Source organism: Jaculus jaculus, chromosome 2 (assembly GCF_020740685.1).
Source record: "Jaculus jaculus isolate mJacJac1 chromosome 2, mJacJac1.mat.Y.cur, whole genome shotgun sequence".
In the NCBI taxonomy this organism is placed as follows: Eukaryota; Metazoa; Chordata; class Mammalia; order Rodentia; family Dipodidae; genus Jaculus; species Jaculus jaculus.
Genome location: NC_059103.1, coordinates 146,101,573 through 146,121,393, shown reverse-complemented (window position 1 = coordinate 146,121,393; position 19,821 = coordinate 146,101,573). Strand labels below are relative to the sequence as shown.

The 19,821-nt window shown below is 36.2% G+C and overlaps 1 protein-coding gene across 3 annotated transcripts in view; it reads right to left on the bottom strand.

Annotated features, from left to right (window-relative positions):
• Positions 1 to 11,782: 11,782 nt before the first annotated feature.
• Hnf4g (hepatocyte nuclear factor 4 gamma) overlaps positions 11,783 to 19,821 on the bottom strand; it is a 145,956-nt gene continuing 137,917 nt past the window's right edge. For all 3 annotated transcript variants that reach the window (XM_045143443.1, XM_004660554.2, XM_045143442.1), the window contains 4 exons: positions 17,644 to 17,796; positions 17,313 to 17,549; positions 16,543 to 16,665; positions 11,783 to 13,287 (listed from right to left, as the gene is read on the bottom strand). In XM_045143443.1, the coding sequence (XP_044999378.1) occupies positions 13,172 to 13,287; positions 16,543 to 16,665; positions 17,313 to 17,549; positions 17,644 to 17,796 (629 nt within the window). In that variant the 3' untranslated portion in view covers positions 11,783 to 13,171. The remainder of the gene's footprint in view (positions 13,288 to 16,542; positions 16,666 to 17,312; positions 17,550 to 17,643; positions 17,797 to 19,821) is intronic.

Below are 19,821 nucleotides of genomic sequence, written 5' to 3'. Positions count from 1 at the left end.
TAGAATATAAATGCAATGAAGAGCCTTATCTAAACACAAGCATTGTAACTTTACATATTATTACCACAGGTTTAAAAAGTAAATGTGAAACCAGGAGAATTACTAACATTTCTTTCTGGTATATTGCTCTTGTCTATATGCAGAAATTGAAAAAAGGAAATGATCTAATACTCATTTAGTTTACAAGTCAAGGTACATATTTCTGTATCACAAGCTACCACAAAACTTTATGATTAAAACATAGATGCTGAGGCAGTGTTGTGTAGAATACAGATTAGATGTTCTTAGATAATCCTAGGCTAAATCTTCAGCAGCAAAGTAGCAAATCTTAAGGTAACAAAGAAGACCTCTCTGAAAAGGTGACATCAGGGTTAAAGCATGAGCTGTTACAGTGTGTTTACCACCTAAGGAATGCTCAGCAGAAACAATAGCATTGTCAAAAGTCCAATGTTCCAGTAACCAAAATAATGGTGAGGTGGTGATCATGGAATGAGAATGAGAATGATAACAGTAAAAGTTCTCTATTGGGAAAAAAATATGAGGTTTGAGGTGTAGAATGTATATTTTATAAAAGACTTGGAGGTGCATGTCATATCATTTGCATTGTTTACTACAAGTAATGAAAAACCATTAAGAGGTGTGAAACTATCAGAATGTCTAGATCTTATACTTCACTATGACGCACAGAATCAAGTTTCCAGTAAAATATTGTTTCTTCTTTAATCTTTACATCATAGTCCAATTTTCTGCTTATCATTTTACTGTACTAAATAAATATAAGAAATGTTGTGTGTGGTGATGCACACCTTTACTCTTAGTACTTGGAAGTCTGTGTTAGAAGGATCTCAGTGAGTTCAAGACTAGTCTAGCAATACAAAGTGACTTCAAGGTCAGCTTGGGCTAGAGTGAATTTCTATGAAAATAACAAGAAGACAAAAAACAACTACCTCTTACATTGTATATGTTTAAAACATACTAAAATATTTACATTTAATATATTATTAATAGCAATGTAACATAAGTAAATATATCCAGTTTTATAATAATTGTAACAAAAATTTCATGACTTTCTTCCTATTTTATTAAGTAGAAACTTTGTATGGGTACATCATGAGGTGGTACCATCCATTGCCTTCCTTCCGCTTGCATTCCACTGAGGGCCCTCCTCAGTGGGATTGCTGGTATTCACCATAGGGTTGTGGGTTAGGAACTGTGAGAGCAGCAATCATTGTGTGTGTGTGTGTGTGTGTGTGTGTGTGTGTAGGGGGTGAGTGTTGTAATGCATCTGGACATTCCTTCCCACCCTGTGGCTCTTATAATATTAACACCCCCCTCTTTTGAAATTTACCTAAGTCTTTGGTGGGTGTGTTTCATGTCTACTTTAGTGTAGAGATTTCAGCAACTTTGGGATTACTGCTTTGATAGGTTTTGAGTATTCTCAGTGTCTATCACTATCACCCTAGTGCAGGTTGTTAGGCTTGCCATGGAAACAGCTATCTTGCTCATCTGGACAATTCCTCCATGGTTTCACCTGGGTCCTAGCTATGTGTAAGTGGTAGTTTATCTTTAGCCAGAGAGTCAGCTCTCTTTTCTTGTCTTGTTGATAGATTTTGGTGGTCCTCAGTTCTTTTACAAAAGAGAAGTTTTGCCTGTTCTCCATCATCTGTGGTTCCTAACCTGAAATAGCTTGAGTTGCAGGCTACCTGACAGGCAACGTGAAGGACAGGTAATAGGGATGAAAGGGTTTTGGGGGTAGGGGAATGGGAGGACAGTGGGAGGAGGAATACACACCAAACTAAACCCAAAATGATTTGGTACTGTAGAAACATTCCTCCTGGATAGTAGACTAAAAGCTATAACACTTGGTAGGAGTATGGGTCTGGATGTATATAATAAGGGACCTGGAGAAGGTGAAATGAAGCTTAAGCCTAAAACATATGGCTCTGGCTTGTAACTCCCAGTACCAGAAATTAAGTGCAATCCATATTCAGCTATTGATGAGGGAGACCTGGGAGGTTCCCAAGAATGGTTTCTGCCAAAGCACTTGGCTACTCACCTGAAGTAAAAGGTAAGATCACATTGCTATGGACACCATATCAGGAGGTCTGGCTGGAATCTGGAAGGAAGGCAGTTCCCATATGGTTAGCTTGAACAGTGCTGGAAAGAACAAAATGAGCTGCTAGAGGAAAGTGGCCCACAATGTTGTGAAACTGCTATATGAAAGCAATCAGCCTGACAAGATGTACACACCTGTGCAATGATGGCACCCAGCCTAGGTGGAAAACCAATGTCTTTCTTATTGGCTACTCAGTCAAAAGGAATCCATATCTGGAAATGAGAACCAAGTCAGAATCCTATGGAGACCAATATTGTGGACCCAATGTGAAGCTCCCACTAGCTTTTGACCAAAGAGAGACTACACCCATAAAAACAACAACAACACCAAAACCTCTCTAAATTGGGCTGGGGAATGGCTTAGTGGTTAAAGGTGCTTGCATTCAAAGCCTTGCAACCAGAGTTCAATTCCCCAGTACCCACATAAAAAGCCACATGCACAAAGTGGACATGTATCTAGAGTTTGTTTACAGTGGCTAGAGGTCCTGATGTGCCTGTATTTGCAAATAAATAAGTAAAAATGTTTTTAAGAATATTTCTAAATTAACAATGCTTATCCCCTTAAACCTGTGCTGATCTCACTTTCCACTGGAGAATTGGCTTTTCTTTTTAAAATATTTCAGTCACTAAAGTGCTTGCCCTGCAAGCATGAGGACCTGTGTTCAATCACCAGTACCTACCTGAAAGTTCAGGGCACAGTAGCACACACTTGTATTCCCAGTTCTGGAGAGGAAAAGATATGAACATCCCTGGGGCTAGCTTGCCAGGTGAGTTCCAGATCAATGAGAGACCCCTTCTTAACAACAATAACAAAACAACAACCAGAAAAGGTGAATATCCTTAGGAATGAAAATTGAGTTTGTCCTTAGGCTTCCACATGCAAATTCCCACACATGGATACCAGCCCCACATTCATACACACACCTAAACATGCATATAAGGAAGAAATCATTCTGTGCATTTTCAAAAGTTTTTTCCATGAAGGCTTTGTATACCTGTGGTATCACTAACTGTATCTGAGAGTTAGCAGACAGGCTTGGCCCCAAAGGCAATTGCAGAGAATGCTTTGTTACATCTCACATTCCATAAGGCAATCATTTCAAAGTTTCTATAACTACAGAAAATCCTCAAGCTATAGGAATGAGAGTTATTCCTATTTATGGTGCTTACAATTGCCCCTGTGTAATTATTTATGGTGCTTAGAGAAGCCAGAGCATAGATTATGTCCTAAGACTATCTGTGTATTATGTTCAGCACATAAAACTTGAACCCCCTCATTTTACCCACCTGCTTATTCTAGCTGAAGGTTTGGGGTAACTCACCCATTCCTAGGCAAAGATGAACACGTTGATCCTTGCATTCCTTCCCAGTCAAGCATTTCTTCTTTAATCAAAAATGAATGAAAAGAGATATTGCATATCGCCCTTAAATTATTATTCATAAATTCAGAACTTTATCTTCACAGTGTAGAAGTGTTTGTCTTCCATTTCACAGTTCAGTAATTATCATGTTTCTAGTCATGTTTATAAGCTGATGGTCCATAGGTTTGGGGAAATTATGCAGTGATTTCTACAGTTAACTAGAATACACAAATATGATTGTCATACTCAAGTAAAATATTTAAAAAAAACATATGTAAGATGTTTAAGGATTCCTGCTATATTTTCAAGTTTTGATCAACATTATGTAGCAATTTGATGTAGAAAAAAATAATGAAGACTATTTCACACTACTTTCATGTTTCATTGATGGTGCTAAAAGTAATAGTTGCTAATATGTTTTTAATACTCACTGATCTCAAGATTCCATGAAGAGTATATTTTATAAGGACTCCTAAATTACTCATATTGGATGACTGATGTCAGTACTACAAGTATTCCTTTGCTTTATTTTGTTTGAAAGTTAATATTCAGGAAAAACTTTCAAAATATACTATAGCTATTGCACACTAGAACTCCCATTTGAATCTAGGCTGAGATTAAATTCTTAATTTCTATGGTGCCCTGCATCATAACATATGCAACATTTTCTGTTATAAATATTACTGACATGTCAGTCTCTCTCACAAGATTTCACTCCTTGAGAAAAACATGTCATCTATCTTTTTACTTCTGAGTACATTTGCTTAGTGCATTTCTTGACCCTGACATATATACATTATTTGTGAAGCATTTATCATGCCAATTTGATTAAATTTTTGGTTTCATTTTATTGTAGAATTATTATGATATGTTCATTAAAAGTTTTTTTTCCTGTAAATTGTGATGAAATGTAGAATCAATTGTGTGAGCATTTAACAACATAATATTATATTCTGATGAAATATGAAGTTGTGTGTCATATGATGTTATGAGTACTTATTTCAGAATTTCCTTTTTTAATATACAAGGGCCAAGTTTGACCCCTGCATTGCAAGAGCAACAATGAAATTTCCTTTTTTAGTAAAAGCAGTTCAACTCTAGGCAGAGATCAGTGTTTAAACAAATGCAACTAAAGGTAAGTGTTCCTTGCCTTACAGTTGTTAATTTTATTTAAGTAAATTTCTGCATAGTGCAAAGGCAATGAAGATTTATAAATAAGATAACAAATAGTTTGCTTAGCTTCAGTTTTATATATATTTTTAAAGGAATAATATAAGTAAATTTGCTTTAGAAACAACTATGGAAAACATTCAGGAATATAGATAAGAATTAGTGATAATCCCTGTTTGCAAAAAGGAATTAAAATTATTTGAATTTTTTTTAATTAATGACAATTGGACTATCTTTCTAAAAAAAGATAAATAAATTATCAAAATAATCCACTGAGTGATAGGTATGTTTTCTCCAGAATATTTCTTTCTTGAACTTTATTAACCAAAAAATATAGATAAAAAAATATTAATCTGTAGGGTTCTTTAGAAATCATTTATTAATTAGCAATTCTGTTCATCTTTGAAATTTAGAAAGATATCTACCAGAGTTCTTCTTCAACTGTGATGTAAAATAATAAAGAACTAATCCTAGCACTTAGGAGGCAGAGGTAAGAGGATCTCTGTGAGTTTGAGGCCAGCCTCAGTATTCAGAGTATATTACAGGTCATCCCATGCTAGAGCTAGATACTACACACACACACACACACACACACACACACACACACACACACAAAGGAATCAAAGGACGAAAGAAAGAAAGAAAGAAAGAAAGAAAGAAAGAAAGAAAGAAAGAAAGAGAAGAAATATATGGGTATACTAAGAGACATAGGAGGGAGATATTTATTTTTCCAACAAAGAATTTTGAAATGCCCATGGAAGTATTTAATGTGATATGTTAACTTAGTCTTTAAGATAGCTATCTGATACTTTAACTACAGTCAGTGACAAGCTAGGTCAAACAAAAACAAAAAGGAGAGAAAATTAGTCAGGCATGCAAAGAATAAAGAAGGTCAGCCATTGCCATGTAGGATTCTTCTATCATAAAATACTCTATTATAATATTTTCTATAACCAACACTCACATCTATCTACTTTGACCATCTAATTCTTATTCCCAAGTATCAGTGGTACAGTATAATTCACACTTTTATTTTCTCCATTTTCTTACAATCCACCCATCCTTGATGCTTTAATTTATTTTAAAATAAATAGAAATATGTCATAATGTCAAATTTTGGCATATGTACTTTGCTTTATATCATTTTATAATTTTGAGTTCTCATATCATAAACTATACATTGTACATAATGTCTTTGCTATGTCAATACCTGATGATATTATAGTGTATGCTGTGCTTGATTACATTTCATATTTTCCATTGATAATACATAAATAAAAAAGACTGCTGTGTGTTGTGTTGTTTCAGGTGTAGTCTTTGGGAAAGAGGCTCTGAAATTATTATTTAGGATACATAGTAGGGAATGTTCAAAGAATCAATACTTAAAAGGGAGGATGTACATAAACTTTTGTAGAAGAATAAGTTACTTTGTGGTGCATGTTCAGTCAGCACTGATTCAATCCCACAGTAAGATCTGAACATGAGATGAGTCAGAATTTTCCTCAATTGGGTAAGAGATTTAGGTCTGTTTCTGTGCGTGCACCTTCAATAGGGCACTTCTCTTTAGTAAACCAACAGGTTTAGCTGAATATTAACTGTCATGATGCTTGGTAGGATGTTAGGGTGGTCTGGCAGTCTGTCTGGACTACCTTATAGCCAGAGGCAGTGCAGGCACCAGAGCCTTGGATCAAGACTGTAAACATAGTTGTTTCTTCCTAATAAAAGACAAATTGCTTCTTCCTAACAAAATGTACTGTTCCTCACTCTTATTTCATTATTTATTTTCATTATTTATTTGTTTGACAGAACAAGAGGAAAAGACAGGGAGATGGAGAGAATGGGCAGGCTAGGGCCTCCAGCCAATGCAGACAAACTCCAGATGTTTGTACCCCCTTGTGCATCTGGCTAATGTGGGTCCTGGGGAAAGAAACCTGGATCCTTTGGCTTTGCAGGCACACGCCTTAACTTCTAAACCATCCCTCCAATCCTGTTCTTCATTCTTCTTTCTGGCAAGAGAGGAAACAAATGCAGTTGTATGATCAATACTGACATATCTCACACTCACAGCTGTCTTGTATTCTGACTTTGGAGCTACCACTTGGTTCTATTTTGTGGCAGTCTATTTTCCCTCTTCCTAAATTTGCCTTTTTCTGGTCCATTCTGATGAGTTACACAGAGATATAATGGACATCATTACTCTTGTGTTCTATCATTACTTTTAGCACTGGGGATTGCACACAAGGCCTCATACCCAACCAATAGATTCTCAGCAAAGCACAATAATTGCCCTCTTGCCCTTCATTTTCTTTTAACTTATTTTCTCAATAGTAAGGTAGAAGTATTTTGTTATTTTCCTAAACATCATTTAGTCTCTGTGGTAGTTTAAATGAATGGCCCCCAATATATTCAGGATTTTGTTACAGTTTGTAATTTATATCTGCAGTCACCTGGGTGTAGGAAGTATCCCTGGGCTAATCTTAGAGTCTAGCCCTAAGGTGTAGTGGGGGATTTGCAATTCCAATATAAAGATATACAAAGTGTTGAGTTCCACTTTGAATTTCTAGTATGCTCATGTATGGTGTAGTTTTTGGTGTTTTTTGTTTGTTTGTTTGTTTGTTTTGGTTTTGGCTTATGACTTCTTTATATATGCTTGGTCCTTTAAGAGAGGGCCAACTTCTTCTGCCATTATGGAACTTCCCTTGGATCTCTTAGCTTCAATAAATCCCTTTCTCTGCAACTGTGCCTGGTCTAGAAGTTCATCTGAGTGACATGAAGCTGTCTACTAGAGTCACTTTTCAGTTTATGGAATTAATTTTCTTCTACTCTCACTGAGGAATTAAAAGTCATGGTTTTATTTTAACAAAGTAGTTTGAATGAAATACTAAATGCTAGTTTCAACAAATATTTATTAAAAAATAGGAGGCTGGAGATGTAACTCAGTGGTAGAGCCCTTTTCAAGATCACCATTTTTACTCAACATAGTAGTGATATGTAAAAACCAAGAGAAAGAAAGAAGAAGAATATGAACAGGAAATGACAAAGTCAAATTATCACCACTTACAGGCCATGTAGTATTCTATTAGAGGACCATGAACACAATACCAGGACACTCATCGTTCAGAAAAATCACCAACTTTAACAAATAGAAGCATAGAAAACTTTCAGCAAAATAACTTCATTTGCAATAGCTTCAACAAAATAAATGCCAAGGAATATACCTAACCTAAGATGCATACAGTGGAAGCTATGCATGCACACAGCAAACAGAAAGTGATAAAAAAAAAAAAAGTCTGGAGAGGTGGCTCTGTGGTTAAGACTCTTGCAGGCAAAGCCTAATGATCTGGGTTCAATTCCCCTCTACCCACGTAAAGCCAGATGAACAAAGTAGTACAGGTATCTGGAGTTAATTTGCAGGGGCTAGAGGCCATGACACGCCCATGTCTGTCTCTCTTTCACACATACACTTTCCCTCTCTCCTTGTAAATAAATAATATTTTAAAGTGCTGAAGAAAGAAATATAAGGGCTGGAGAGATGGCTTAGCTGTTAAGCGCTTGCCTGTGAAGCGTAAGGACCCCGGTTTGAGGCTCGGTTCCCCAGGTCCCACGTTAGCCAGATGCACAAGGGGGCGCACGCGTCTGGAGTTCGTTTGCAGCGGTTGGAAGCCCTGGCGCGCCCATTCTCTCTCTCTCCCTCTATCTGTCTTTCTCTCTATGTCTGTCGCTCTCAAATAAATAAAATAAAATAAAATAAAATAAAATAAAATAAAATAAAATAAAATAAAATAAAATAAAATAAAATAAAATAAAATAAAATAAAATAAAATAAAATAAAATGAAAGAAATATAAGACATAAGGAGATGGGAAGATCTCCCATGTTCATACACTTGCAGAATTGATATTATTCATAGTCATATTACTAAATGATTTATAAAATGCAATGTCCATCAAAATTCCAATGAAAGTAGGGCATATGGTGGCACTTATTGTAATCTTTGCACTTGGGCGTGGGAGAAGATGATGTGATTGAGACTTGGTTGAACCACATAGCACATATAGAACCAAGATAAGATAAATAGTGACAAGGTCTCAAGAAACCAAGAATGTTAAATATGGTAAGGGTCAGAAATCTAGAAAGAGGTCAGTGAGACTGGAGGAAAGAAACTAAGAGAAGGGAGTGAGGAAGACAAAAAACAAAAAACAAAACAACAATAACAAAAACAACACTTAGGCTATTAATGTAAAAAGGGTGAAAGGATAGCTGGTCAAAAGAGGACAGGAAATGGAGGGAGGTAGGAAAGAGAATCAACCAAAGTCATGAATGTATGAAAATACACGAAGGCAACCTGTAACGTTTTTAGGCTATTTTTTTAAGAGTTGTCATCTGAGACAACTTGAGCGGGTTTTGTATAGTTGACCAGCTGTAAATGCAAGAAGAGCTTTTGTTGTTGTTGTTGTTTATTTTTTTATTTATTTGAGAATGACTGACAGAGAAAGAGAGGAAGAGAGACTGAGAGAGAGAGAGGGAAAGAGGGATTGAGCATGGGCACGCCAGGGACTCCACCCACTACAAAGAACTCCAGATGCTTGCGCCCCCTTGTGCATCTGGCTAATGTGGGCCCAGGGGAATTAAGCCTCAAACTTTGTAATTTTGAACATTAAAAGAAATTAAGGGCTGGAGAGATGGTTTAGCGGTTAAGCGCTTGCCTGTGAGGCCTAAGGAGCCCGGTTTGAGGCTCGATTCCCGTGGACCCACATTAGCCAGATGCACAAGGGCGCACGCGTCTGGAGATCATTTGCAGGGGCTGGAGGCCCTGCCTTCCTATTCTCTACCTCTTTCTCTCTGACGCTTGCAAATAAATAAATAAAAATAAATAAATAAAAATTTAAAGAAAATAAAAGCCAAGCATCTTATGTCATTGGCAGAATCCTTGTGTTGACCCAGCTAGTACAAAGACATGAGTTTGATCTTTAATACTAGAAAAAAAAATCACTGACATTCTTCAAAGAATCAGAAAAACTAAATAGCCAAAATACAGAAAAACATCCAAAAACTCAGGTGGAAGTCAAAGCGATTTTGAGAAAGAACAACAATGTTAGAGATATAAAACATCCAGTTTCAAAATATCCCACAGAATCATAGGAACAAAAACAGTTTCAAGCAGAATATATTAAACAATGAAGGAGTGAAGCAAGTTAAGTTTCTGCATAGCAAAATGAACAACAGAGTGAAGACAGTCTAAATAATGGTGGGAGTGAGGAAGCCTATATTATATGCACAATATGCATAGAACTGCCTCTAAGATCAGTATCTAAAAAGCACTCATTGTCAACTTAACTACATGACTATCTGAAATACATTTTAAATATGTCTAAAATCATGAAAACATTTTTAAATACTAGTGAATCAATCCAATTTAAATATTTTTCTTAGTTTTTATTTAGAAAGTTCAATAAAACAAGGTATCACAGTGTAGAAACATTTTAATCTCACTATAATTCAACAGTTAAAAAAACTATTAGGGTCTATTGATTTTCAACAATTTATAAAAATAATTTTACATTTATATGATGAATTTTATTCCACAATAAATTATTAATTTATTTTACCTGGATAAATGTGCATTTACATAAAAACAAATTTCTTTAATAATTTCTTTAATAACATTTTGAAAATATACTGAAAACCTCAATTCTTCTTCGTCTACCACTTTTGTCAGTTCAGAATATAAAAATATTATATTACAAATTCCCTGACCACAGTAATTAATACGAAATTATTAAGAATACTTTATAATATGCATCTGCTTAGTAAATATTTATGAGTAAATTATTCACCGAAAATAAATTTCCTGTTTTACCTTTTTAAATATTTGCTGTGGCCTGAATGTCTGTGTGCCCTTCTTTCACCCAACCGCCGTTGTAATGGTACACAGAGATGGGATGCTGAAAATGTGATAAGGTCACCAGATTGGAGCCTTCATAAATGAGATTTTATATAAATATATATATATATATATATATATATATATATATGTATGTATATATATATATATATACACACACACATACATATACACACACATACATACATATATATATATAAATGTATATATATATATATGTGCATGTGTGTGTGTGTATATATATATGTGTATATATATGACATATTATATATATATATATATATATATATATATACACACACACACACACGCATATATATATATATATATATATATATATATATATATATATATATATATTCTCCCTGAGTGCTGTCTTAAAAAGGTGCAACCTGTGAAACAAAGATGGAATGTACCAGTACCTTGATCTTGGACTACCCATCATGGGCAGCTGTAAGAAATACATGTCTTGTTTATAATCTACCCAATTTATGATATTTTGTTATACCAGCCTGGGTGGATTAGATTTTTAATATACTCCATGGAAATTATCTTGAATAAATAAACATAAGCGCACAGAAGAAAGTTGTACTAATAAAAATAAAATACCTGCCTATTTTAAACCTGTCTCTCTTTCTCCCCCACTTTTTTTTCGAGGTAGGGTCTCACTCTAGTCCAGGCTGACCTGGAATTCACTATGGAGTCTCAGGGTGGCCTCAAACTCACAGCGATCCTCCTACCTCTGCTTCTCGAGGGCTGGGATTAAAGGCGTGCGCCACCATGCCCAGCTTCTCCCTTCTTTTCTCTATCCTTCAAATATATATATATAATTTTCACAAGAATAGTAGCACTTGAAGAAATATTATTCATTCTATTAAATTCCTGATACATTTTATATTTTTCCACCTTAATAGTTCAGTGTGATTTTAAGATCCAATTTAATTAAGATTAGCACATTTTATTTGTAAGCTAAATGGGACTTATGAATCATAATCTTGAAAATTGTGTAGAAGCCAAAAATTTTAATTTGAAATTTACAGCTTGAGATAGTGTTTTTGCTTTATATAATATATTTAACTATATGCATAAAATACATAGTACATTTATTCATGGATTCAACTTGTTTCCCTACTTCAGCAAATTCAAGAGAGTGAGAGAGACAGGCTTTACTACATCATTTGACAATCCAAAATTAACTATTTCAAAATCAACTCCAGTTGTTTACTATCTCCAATTATTTGGGAGTATAATGTCTCTACTCAGTCTAGAATTGATTGTTTTTGTTTTTTTTTTTTTAATATTCCTAGGCTGCTGAATCATGAAAATCTCCAAAGTCATCACAATCTATCTTAGCATATTTTTCGTTCTTTAATATATAGGAGGAAGACTCATTGAAAGTACAAAAGTGGTTTCTTCTTTACACTGCCAAAATGTTGTGTGCATCACTTTCATAGAAAAGATATTACAAGTACACTATAGATGGTATCCAACCATTAGAGTCATTTGTATGTATTTAAAAATTATTCTGTAAGAAGTTCATATTTCTTGCCTTGATCCAAATATACAACCTCATTAAAATCAACCAATGATGGGTTAACACATGTCTGTCTTACTCTAGGTTTAAGAACTTTGGTTATGCCCCAATAAGTCCTCACACTAAACATTTATTTACAGAAGAAATCATAAAGTCTCTCTTCCAGAGGTGGGGTGGTATTACACAAGGCATGATGTGATAGATGACTATTTTGTTTCCCAGTATCCAGTTCTCCCAGCAGACAGAGCTTGCCTTGACACAAATCTCCACAGGAGTTCTTACTTCCCTTCAAGCTGGCTGTGGGGTGGGCTCATTTCTAGTGTATGGGGAACATTTGAGATTGCTCAGGGAAATGGATGTCTTTTTTGGGTGAACTATTGTTTCAGGGCTGTTATTCATGCTTTAGCTTGTATGCTGATAAAATGAACACGTTTTACCTTAGCATACATCTCCAAATCCATTCATATTTCAAAGACTATCCAATCATTCTTGAAATAGCTTTTGTTGTTTTCAGAATTAAAGATAGGCACACATAACTATAAGCCCAAGAAGTATTTCTTAGCCACAGATTGCCCTCAAGTGACTCTTCCTCAAAGAAATGCACTTTACACTACAGGCATTGTTTTCTCCTTCAACACTACAAGTTTATAATTTATTTTTTAACTTGGCTGATTTCATATTAACCTGACATTTCTGATCTACTCTAAACCAAAGAAAAGAACAGTTCGTTCTGCATCACATTACAATAAAGCAAATTATTTACAGATTTAAATTAATATTATGCAAACAAATAAAAGCAGTACATAATATCCCTCTGGTTTGGGCACAGTGCAGTGACAGTTGGAAACATTATACTAAAAACAACTTTGAACTCCAATATACATGGTTTGTATGTAAGAGTTTTACACAGTAGAAACAAACAAAATGAATTTACAAACAGAAAAGTAAGACATCGTCTCATAAAAACACCATAAAAAATCCTTGGCTAAAAAGTTTGCCAAAAGTACCATACTGAAGTGCTTGAAGTCCAGCAACCTTTCACATTTATGCAATGCTCTTCAGGAGTGAGCATGTGCTGTGCTTACAGCTACTTTTGTTTGGACATGGGCTGGTGTGCGATGACCGAAGCTTGATTGGCAGTGATTTTGTACTGTTCTTGTCCAGAGCCTTGGGGAGGGGAGGGGAGGGGCGTTTCAGGAGTTGCTGAAACAAAACCAGAAAACTTTAGGTGATAGTAGCAGCCACCCAGCCCTCACCATTGTACCATACAGCATGATAATTTGTTACTGTGCTCTGGGTAAAAGGTCATATGTAAAGTGTTCATTTGTGTCACTAACATACTAATAGAGGTGCATTCTTGCCCTTTCTTCCAATTACCACTAAGCAGCAATAGATCATGCTGAATAATATTTGTTGCCACTTTAAGATGTTTTGTGCCTTTCTTAGTAGCATTTATGAGACTGATTTCTCCAACAAACTCCAAAGCAAGAAGTTAGTGAAAAGAATTAAATCAATTGTAAGGTTTGTCTTCCCCAAATACTAGATGCATACAAAATATTTGCTTTGAATTCCACTAACTCATACAAATTTTCACTAAGTCACATATATTAGTTGACCTGAAAATTAAGCTTAAGTTACTTTATAAGTGTTGTGAAATTCAGCTGTAGCCAGAAGCATCTGAAATGTATAGGCCTTAATGCATCACCATTGTATTTCAATTCCTGTCCTGTTTTTCTCCTTTAATGAAAAGAGGAAGCTGATAAATCCCATGGCAAGTTATTGATTATAAAAATAAATAAGGGCTTGAGAGATGGTTAAGGTGTTTGCCTGTGAAGCCTGAAGAACCCAGGTTCAATTCCCTAGTACCCACATAAGCCAGATGCACGAAGTGGCACATGTGTCTGGAATTTGTTTGCCGTGGCTAGAGGCCCTGGTGTTCCCATTCTCTCCCTCTATCTCTTTCTTGTGCTCTTAAACAAATAAAAATCATAAAATAAATCAAATATAAAATACTGTAGGTAAAATTTTTAACAATTGAGGACAGCATTTCCTATTGTGAAGTTTTATCCTGTCGTAATGCAATGTATAAGCCATTCTCTTTTAGAAAACTTAAAATATATTAGTACTCATGTATTATTTATGTATAAAATAGATGAACAGCCTTTTCTTAGCTTTTTAAAAAAAAATGTATTGGGCTGGAGAGATGGCTTAGCGGTTAAGCGCTTGCCTGTGAAGCCTAAGGACCCCGGTTTGAGGCTCGGTTCCCCAGGTCCCACGTTAGCCAGATGCACAAGGGGGCGCATGTGTCTGGAGTTCGTTTGCAGAGGCTGGAAGCCCTAGCGCGCCCATTCTCTCTCTCCCCCTATATCTGTCTTTCTCTCTGTGTCTGTCTCTCTCAAATAAATAAAAAAAAATTATTTAAAAAAATGTATTTATTTATTTACAAGCAGGGAGAGATAGGAGACAGAGAAAGAGTGAGTGTGCAAGGGCCTCTAGCCATTGCAAACAAACTCCAGACACATGTGCCCCTGTACATCTGGCTCACATGGGTCCTGGGGAATTAAAACTCAGTCCTCATGAAGTCCATGTTGAAGGCTCTACCTATAGCTGGTGACCTTTTTTAAGGAGGTGGTGCAGATTTAGCTCATGAAAATAAATTACTTGAAAGGTATCTTGCTTCTGACTCCTTCCTGACTAGCACTCTGTGCTTTGTGGCTATCAGGAAGGGAGCTACTGTGTTCCACTGGGCTTCTCTACCAGGATAATCTTCCTCACCACAGGACTGTAGTGATGGGCCAAGAAAACATGTGTTGAAAGTTATAAAATAATGAGCCAAAATAAATACAATTTGCATTAAGCACTCAATAATGTGTACTTAAATTAGCTGACACTATTTAAGACTTAAGTCATGGAGTTTTAAAGAGGTTTTATAAGTAGCTCTTGCTTTGCATAATTCTGATATTCAGACTTTTCAGTTACTGTGACTCAGTTAAATTGCGCCACTACTATGACATGATTTAAATTTCAGATACCATAAGATTTCACAATTAACTGTATGAGTAATTACGTAAATAAAAGTTCATCCCATATTTTTGGCCAAAAAAATCATTTTATGAATAATAGATGAATTGTGTGATCAATCTGTGATCATGTCACCTCTTTCAGTCTATACATTATGGGTCACTGAGATATTCTAATCATTCATACCCTGATAACAAAGTATGATTTCATTTTATTCCTGGTATCCCAATAATAAATTCATACAGCACTTTAAAAAATGCATAATTTAAAGAAAAATTGACTAACAAAGATTAACAGCATCAGGGCTGGAGAGATGGCTTAGCGGTTAAGCGCTTGCCTGTGAAGCCTAAGGACCCTGATTCAAGGCTCGGTTCCCCAGGTCCCACGTTAGCCAGATGCACAAGGGGGCGCACGCGTCTGGAGTTCGTTTGCAGAGGCTGGAAGCCCTGGCGTGCCCATTCTCTCTCTCCCTCTATCTGTCTTTCTCTCTGTGTCTGTCGCTCTCAAAAAAAAAAAAAAAAAAAAAAAAAAAAGATTAACAGCATCAAAGGCACAAAGATGAATGATGTTGGAAATGAAATTTTAACACAGATGCAGTCATAGATGGTTTGGGGATACTGATGCTGCCACTGTTGAGTCAGGAGAGGCATCCAGGAATGTACAGAAAAACAACTTGTCCCCAGAAGGGAGGAAACTGGATGTTATTAATAAGAACAGTGATGTTCCAAAGGAAGTGAAATCAGCAAAATGTCACATTGAACAAATTCTCAGAGATACTTGACTTTATTGGACATTTAAAAGATAAACTGTATGATGTTGATCCAATTTTCCAAAGGAGTAAAATTCATTAGAACACGGGGAAAATGTTCGTTTCTTATTTTAAGGAGGCAGCAATCACTTTTCATACTATTCTCTGTAGTTTTTTTTAAACATTAAAAATTTAAAAATGATTGATTACTCAATGTTTGGATAGTTAGGGTATAGTAAATAAATATCAATGTCACTCCAATTTCTCTATACATTTATAAATTATACTTGAGAGTTCCTGGTAGTTTGACAATTTTAAGGGTCCTAAGCAGCAATAATTTTTTTCCTTCTTGTTAATATTTCTCAGTAGGTTTCAGCTTTTATGGTCATTTTCATTTCTTCACAACGACATGCAAAACTAGAACTACCTGTATGCTCCTTGTGTGTCCTGAACCTGTGACATAAATAGATTTAAGTTCTTACAACTTAAGTTTAGGAAGCAAATTCCTACCTAGGGAGAATATCTGAGGAGTTGCATATTTCAGTCTCATACAGGTGAGTTTGGCACAGAAAACTCTACCCAAGCATTGCAGTTCCGGGGGACTAGGACATGTCTCAGTCAAATTATATTTTTCCTCAATTAATTATAATCTATAAATGTTACAGCAGAACAGAGCCCTAGATACTTACAGATCTGGTCTGTGTGAACCAATGTTGACATGGGACCTAAAAGTATGGTCTGCCCAGTTAGTGGATCTTGAGACAAGTGTGGGTGCATTGGGTGATGGAGGTGGTTGCCATCATTGGAAGCACCTATGGAAGATAGAGAGATGCTCACATCAAAGACCTTTATAAGGAACAGTAACTTTCCCTGACACAGATGTCAAAATGACAGCTTATACCTTATCATGTTTACCAAAATGCTTTTGGAGAGTCAAACATAAACTGGTAGAACCCTGATAAATTCAGAACAATGCCACCTTTCACTGTACATTGGTGATATGTATCTTGTATCATGATGTGTAATATTGTATAGTAATATTGGACCTCATGTCCATTTGATGGAATTTTTTCATTCTCTGTCTGTTTTTGAAACAATTTCAAGAATCACTTACCTCAAGTTTATAGTATTTGGAATCACCCTAATAACATGAACAACAGCCCTAAAAGCAGGGAATGCATTTCTATTTATCATGTATGGAAGAATCTAAAAGTCAAGGTAGCAGAGATCTTATGAAAGAAAGAAGCTATGCGCTAAGTAAGAGGGTGGGGATTTGAAGTTGTTCAAGCACCCCTCCCCCCCAGGTAGGTTTGGTAAAATTTCAAAATTGGATTTTTTAATTTACTTGTTGATAAACAAAAGGTGGAAGAGATGGCCACTTCAAAAGTTAACTTTGGACCAAATTAAATAAAGGGGCAGATAAGTTGTAATATCTTTATATTAATGCTCAATGTCTTACCTCCCAGAAGCATTTCCTGCAATAAATTGTCAATTTTCACCATTCCAAACAGTTTCACAAACTGAATTTGCTCTATCATTTGCCAGGTGATACTCTGCAGGGTGGGCAGGAGCAGTAGCAGCTCCCCAAACCTGCCCCGGGAGTCGTACTGACGGTCATTGATATAGTCCTCCAGGCTGATTTGCACTTGGAACCGCATGTTCTTAATTTTCATGGGGTCACTAAGCCCTTTGGCATCTAGAAAAGGAAAAACAAGGACACACTGAAGAGTCCATCTAACAACTGCTTAATTTACATTGTATTAATTTTCAAGGGGATTTTGAAAACATGCCTGGGTCAAAAAATACAATTGCCTTCAAACAAGCATACTCATTGTCATCGATCTGGATTTCTTGAAATGGTCTAACCAGCTCATCTAGAACTCGATTGGCCACACGACTGATCTCAACTTCGCAGCTGTTACGATGAATGACGTAGTTGTTTCCTGTGAGAAGAAGTAAAATGAGTTTCCTATTCTACATCAATGCCAGACACCATTGTTGACCATGGTCTAGTGTGGAGAGAGTAATAGTGAGTGATGTGAGAAGAACATCAGAGTACTTAAAGGACCAATACTGATAATAGTGTGCTCACATGTTTTCTAACAGCCTCAGTCACCGATGATAACAAAAAGTACTAGCTAATAATTGACAGGAGAGAATTGGCCTATAATGATTAGCCTTTCTCTTTGTCAGTCACCTATTAGTTCATTACTCATTAATGAACATATCACAATCCCTACAGAATCCTCCCTGCTTATTGCAGATTAATGGTAGAACCCTTTAGTGTTCTAGGTATATGGAGTAAAAACCATTCAGACACAATTTAAACAACCTTAAGAAAAGAAGAAAATTAGTTCATGTACTCTCATGAGTTTCCTAATGGGTACCTTACTCCCTTTTCCTAATATTTTTAACTAAAGGTAGTTTAAACTCTACATAGGGATGAACACAGGGGTTTAAGAAATTGGATAGAGGGCTGGAGGGATGGCTTAGCAGTTAAGGCATTTGCCTGCAAAGCCAAAGGACCCAGGTTCAATTCCCTAGGGCCCATGTTAGCCAGATGCACAAGGGGTGCACATGTCTGGAGTTCCTTTGCAGTGGCTGGAGGCCCTGGCATGCCCATTCTCTCTCTCCCTCTCCCTCTTTCTTTGTCAAATAAATAAAAATGGAAAAAAAAAAAAGAAAGAAATTGGATAGAGATCAGGGTCACCAAATTCCTCCAGATCTTCCTACCATAAACATTGTCTTATTATACATAGTAAATACTCATCATAACTTCTGAAATGAAGCCAAAGCATTTTTGTTTTTATTCTATTAAACCATAATATTTAACTCTTCTATTGAAGATAAAATCAGTATTATAGTTTTAATTTTGAATATCCCCAAAAGCTTCTGTTGAACTCTTGGACTACAACCCAGTGCATTACTAGCAGGGATGAAACGTTTAGAAGGCGGAAACTTCTAGAGAGTTAGAATAGACTTAAGTCATCATGGGTGTGCTCTTAAAGGAATACTGGGAGGGACTGTCTGTGTCCTTTGACACACACTCCTGCCATGATGTTTTGTATGGCCACATCTCAACCCAACAAAGCCACAAAATTACTCACTGAAACTTCTAAAAGTGAGAATCAAAATAAATCTTTCATCTTTTTATTATTATTATTATTTATTTGAGAGTGACAGACAAAGAGAGAAAGAGACAGAGAGAGAGAGAGAGAATGGGCATGCCAGGGCCTCCAGCCACTGCAAAGGAACTCGAGACGCCTGCGCCCCCTTGTGCATCTGGCTAAAGTGGGTCCTGGGGAATCGAGCCTCCAACCGGGGTCCTTAGGCTTCACAGGCAAGGGCTTAACCGCTAAGCCATCTCTCCAGGCCAAATCTTTCATCTTTTTAAGTCAACTATTTGTTGTATTTTGTCATAGCTGTGGAAAGTTCATTAACATGTGACTCTTCAAGGTAATAACTGACAAAAAGTATTCAGTCATTTGGGGATAGGTAGATGATCCAAGTTTGCGGACCTGAGTTCAGATCCCTGGAACCTATCTAAAAACCAGGTGTGGCAGAATGTGCCTACATTCCTAGCACTAGGGAGATGAAAACAAAAGGATCACTGGGATTTGCTGACTGGCTAGCCTATCCAAATTGGTGAGCTCTAGCTCAAGAAAATAGAGAGTGACTGAAGAAGATACTCAGAATTGTCTTCTGGCCTTCACAGACATCCATACTTATGTGGACACAAACATAGAAACATATACATGCATTCATGTCACCCACAACTTTTTTGAGGTATGAAGAAAAAAATTATTGCATACATGGTGACAGACATGATGATCAATCAAAACCTCTCAGATCAGAAATCTAGAGGCTACATAAAACTCAACATGAATTCAGACTGTCAACAGGCCTGCTATGGCTCAGGGAATATTGTGGAAAAGAGGGCAGAAAGACTGAATGAGCCACAGAGTAGA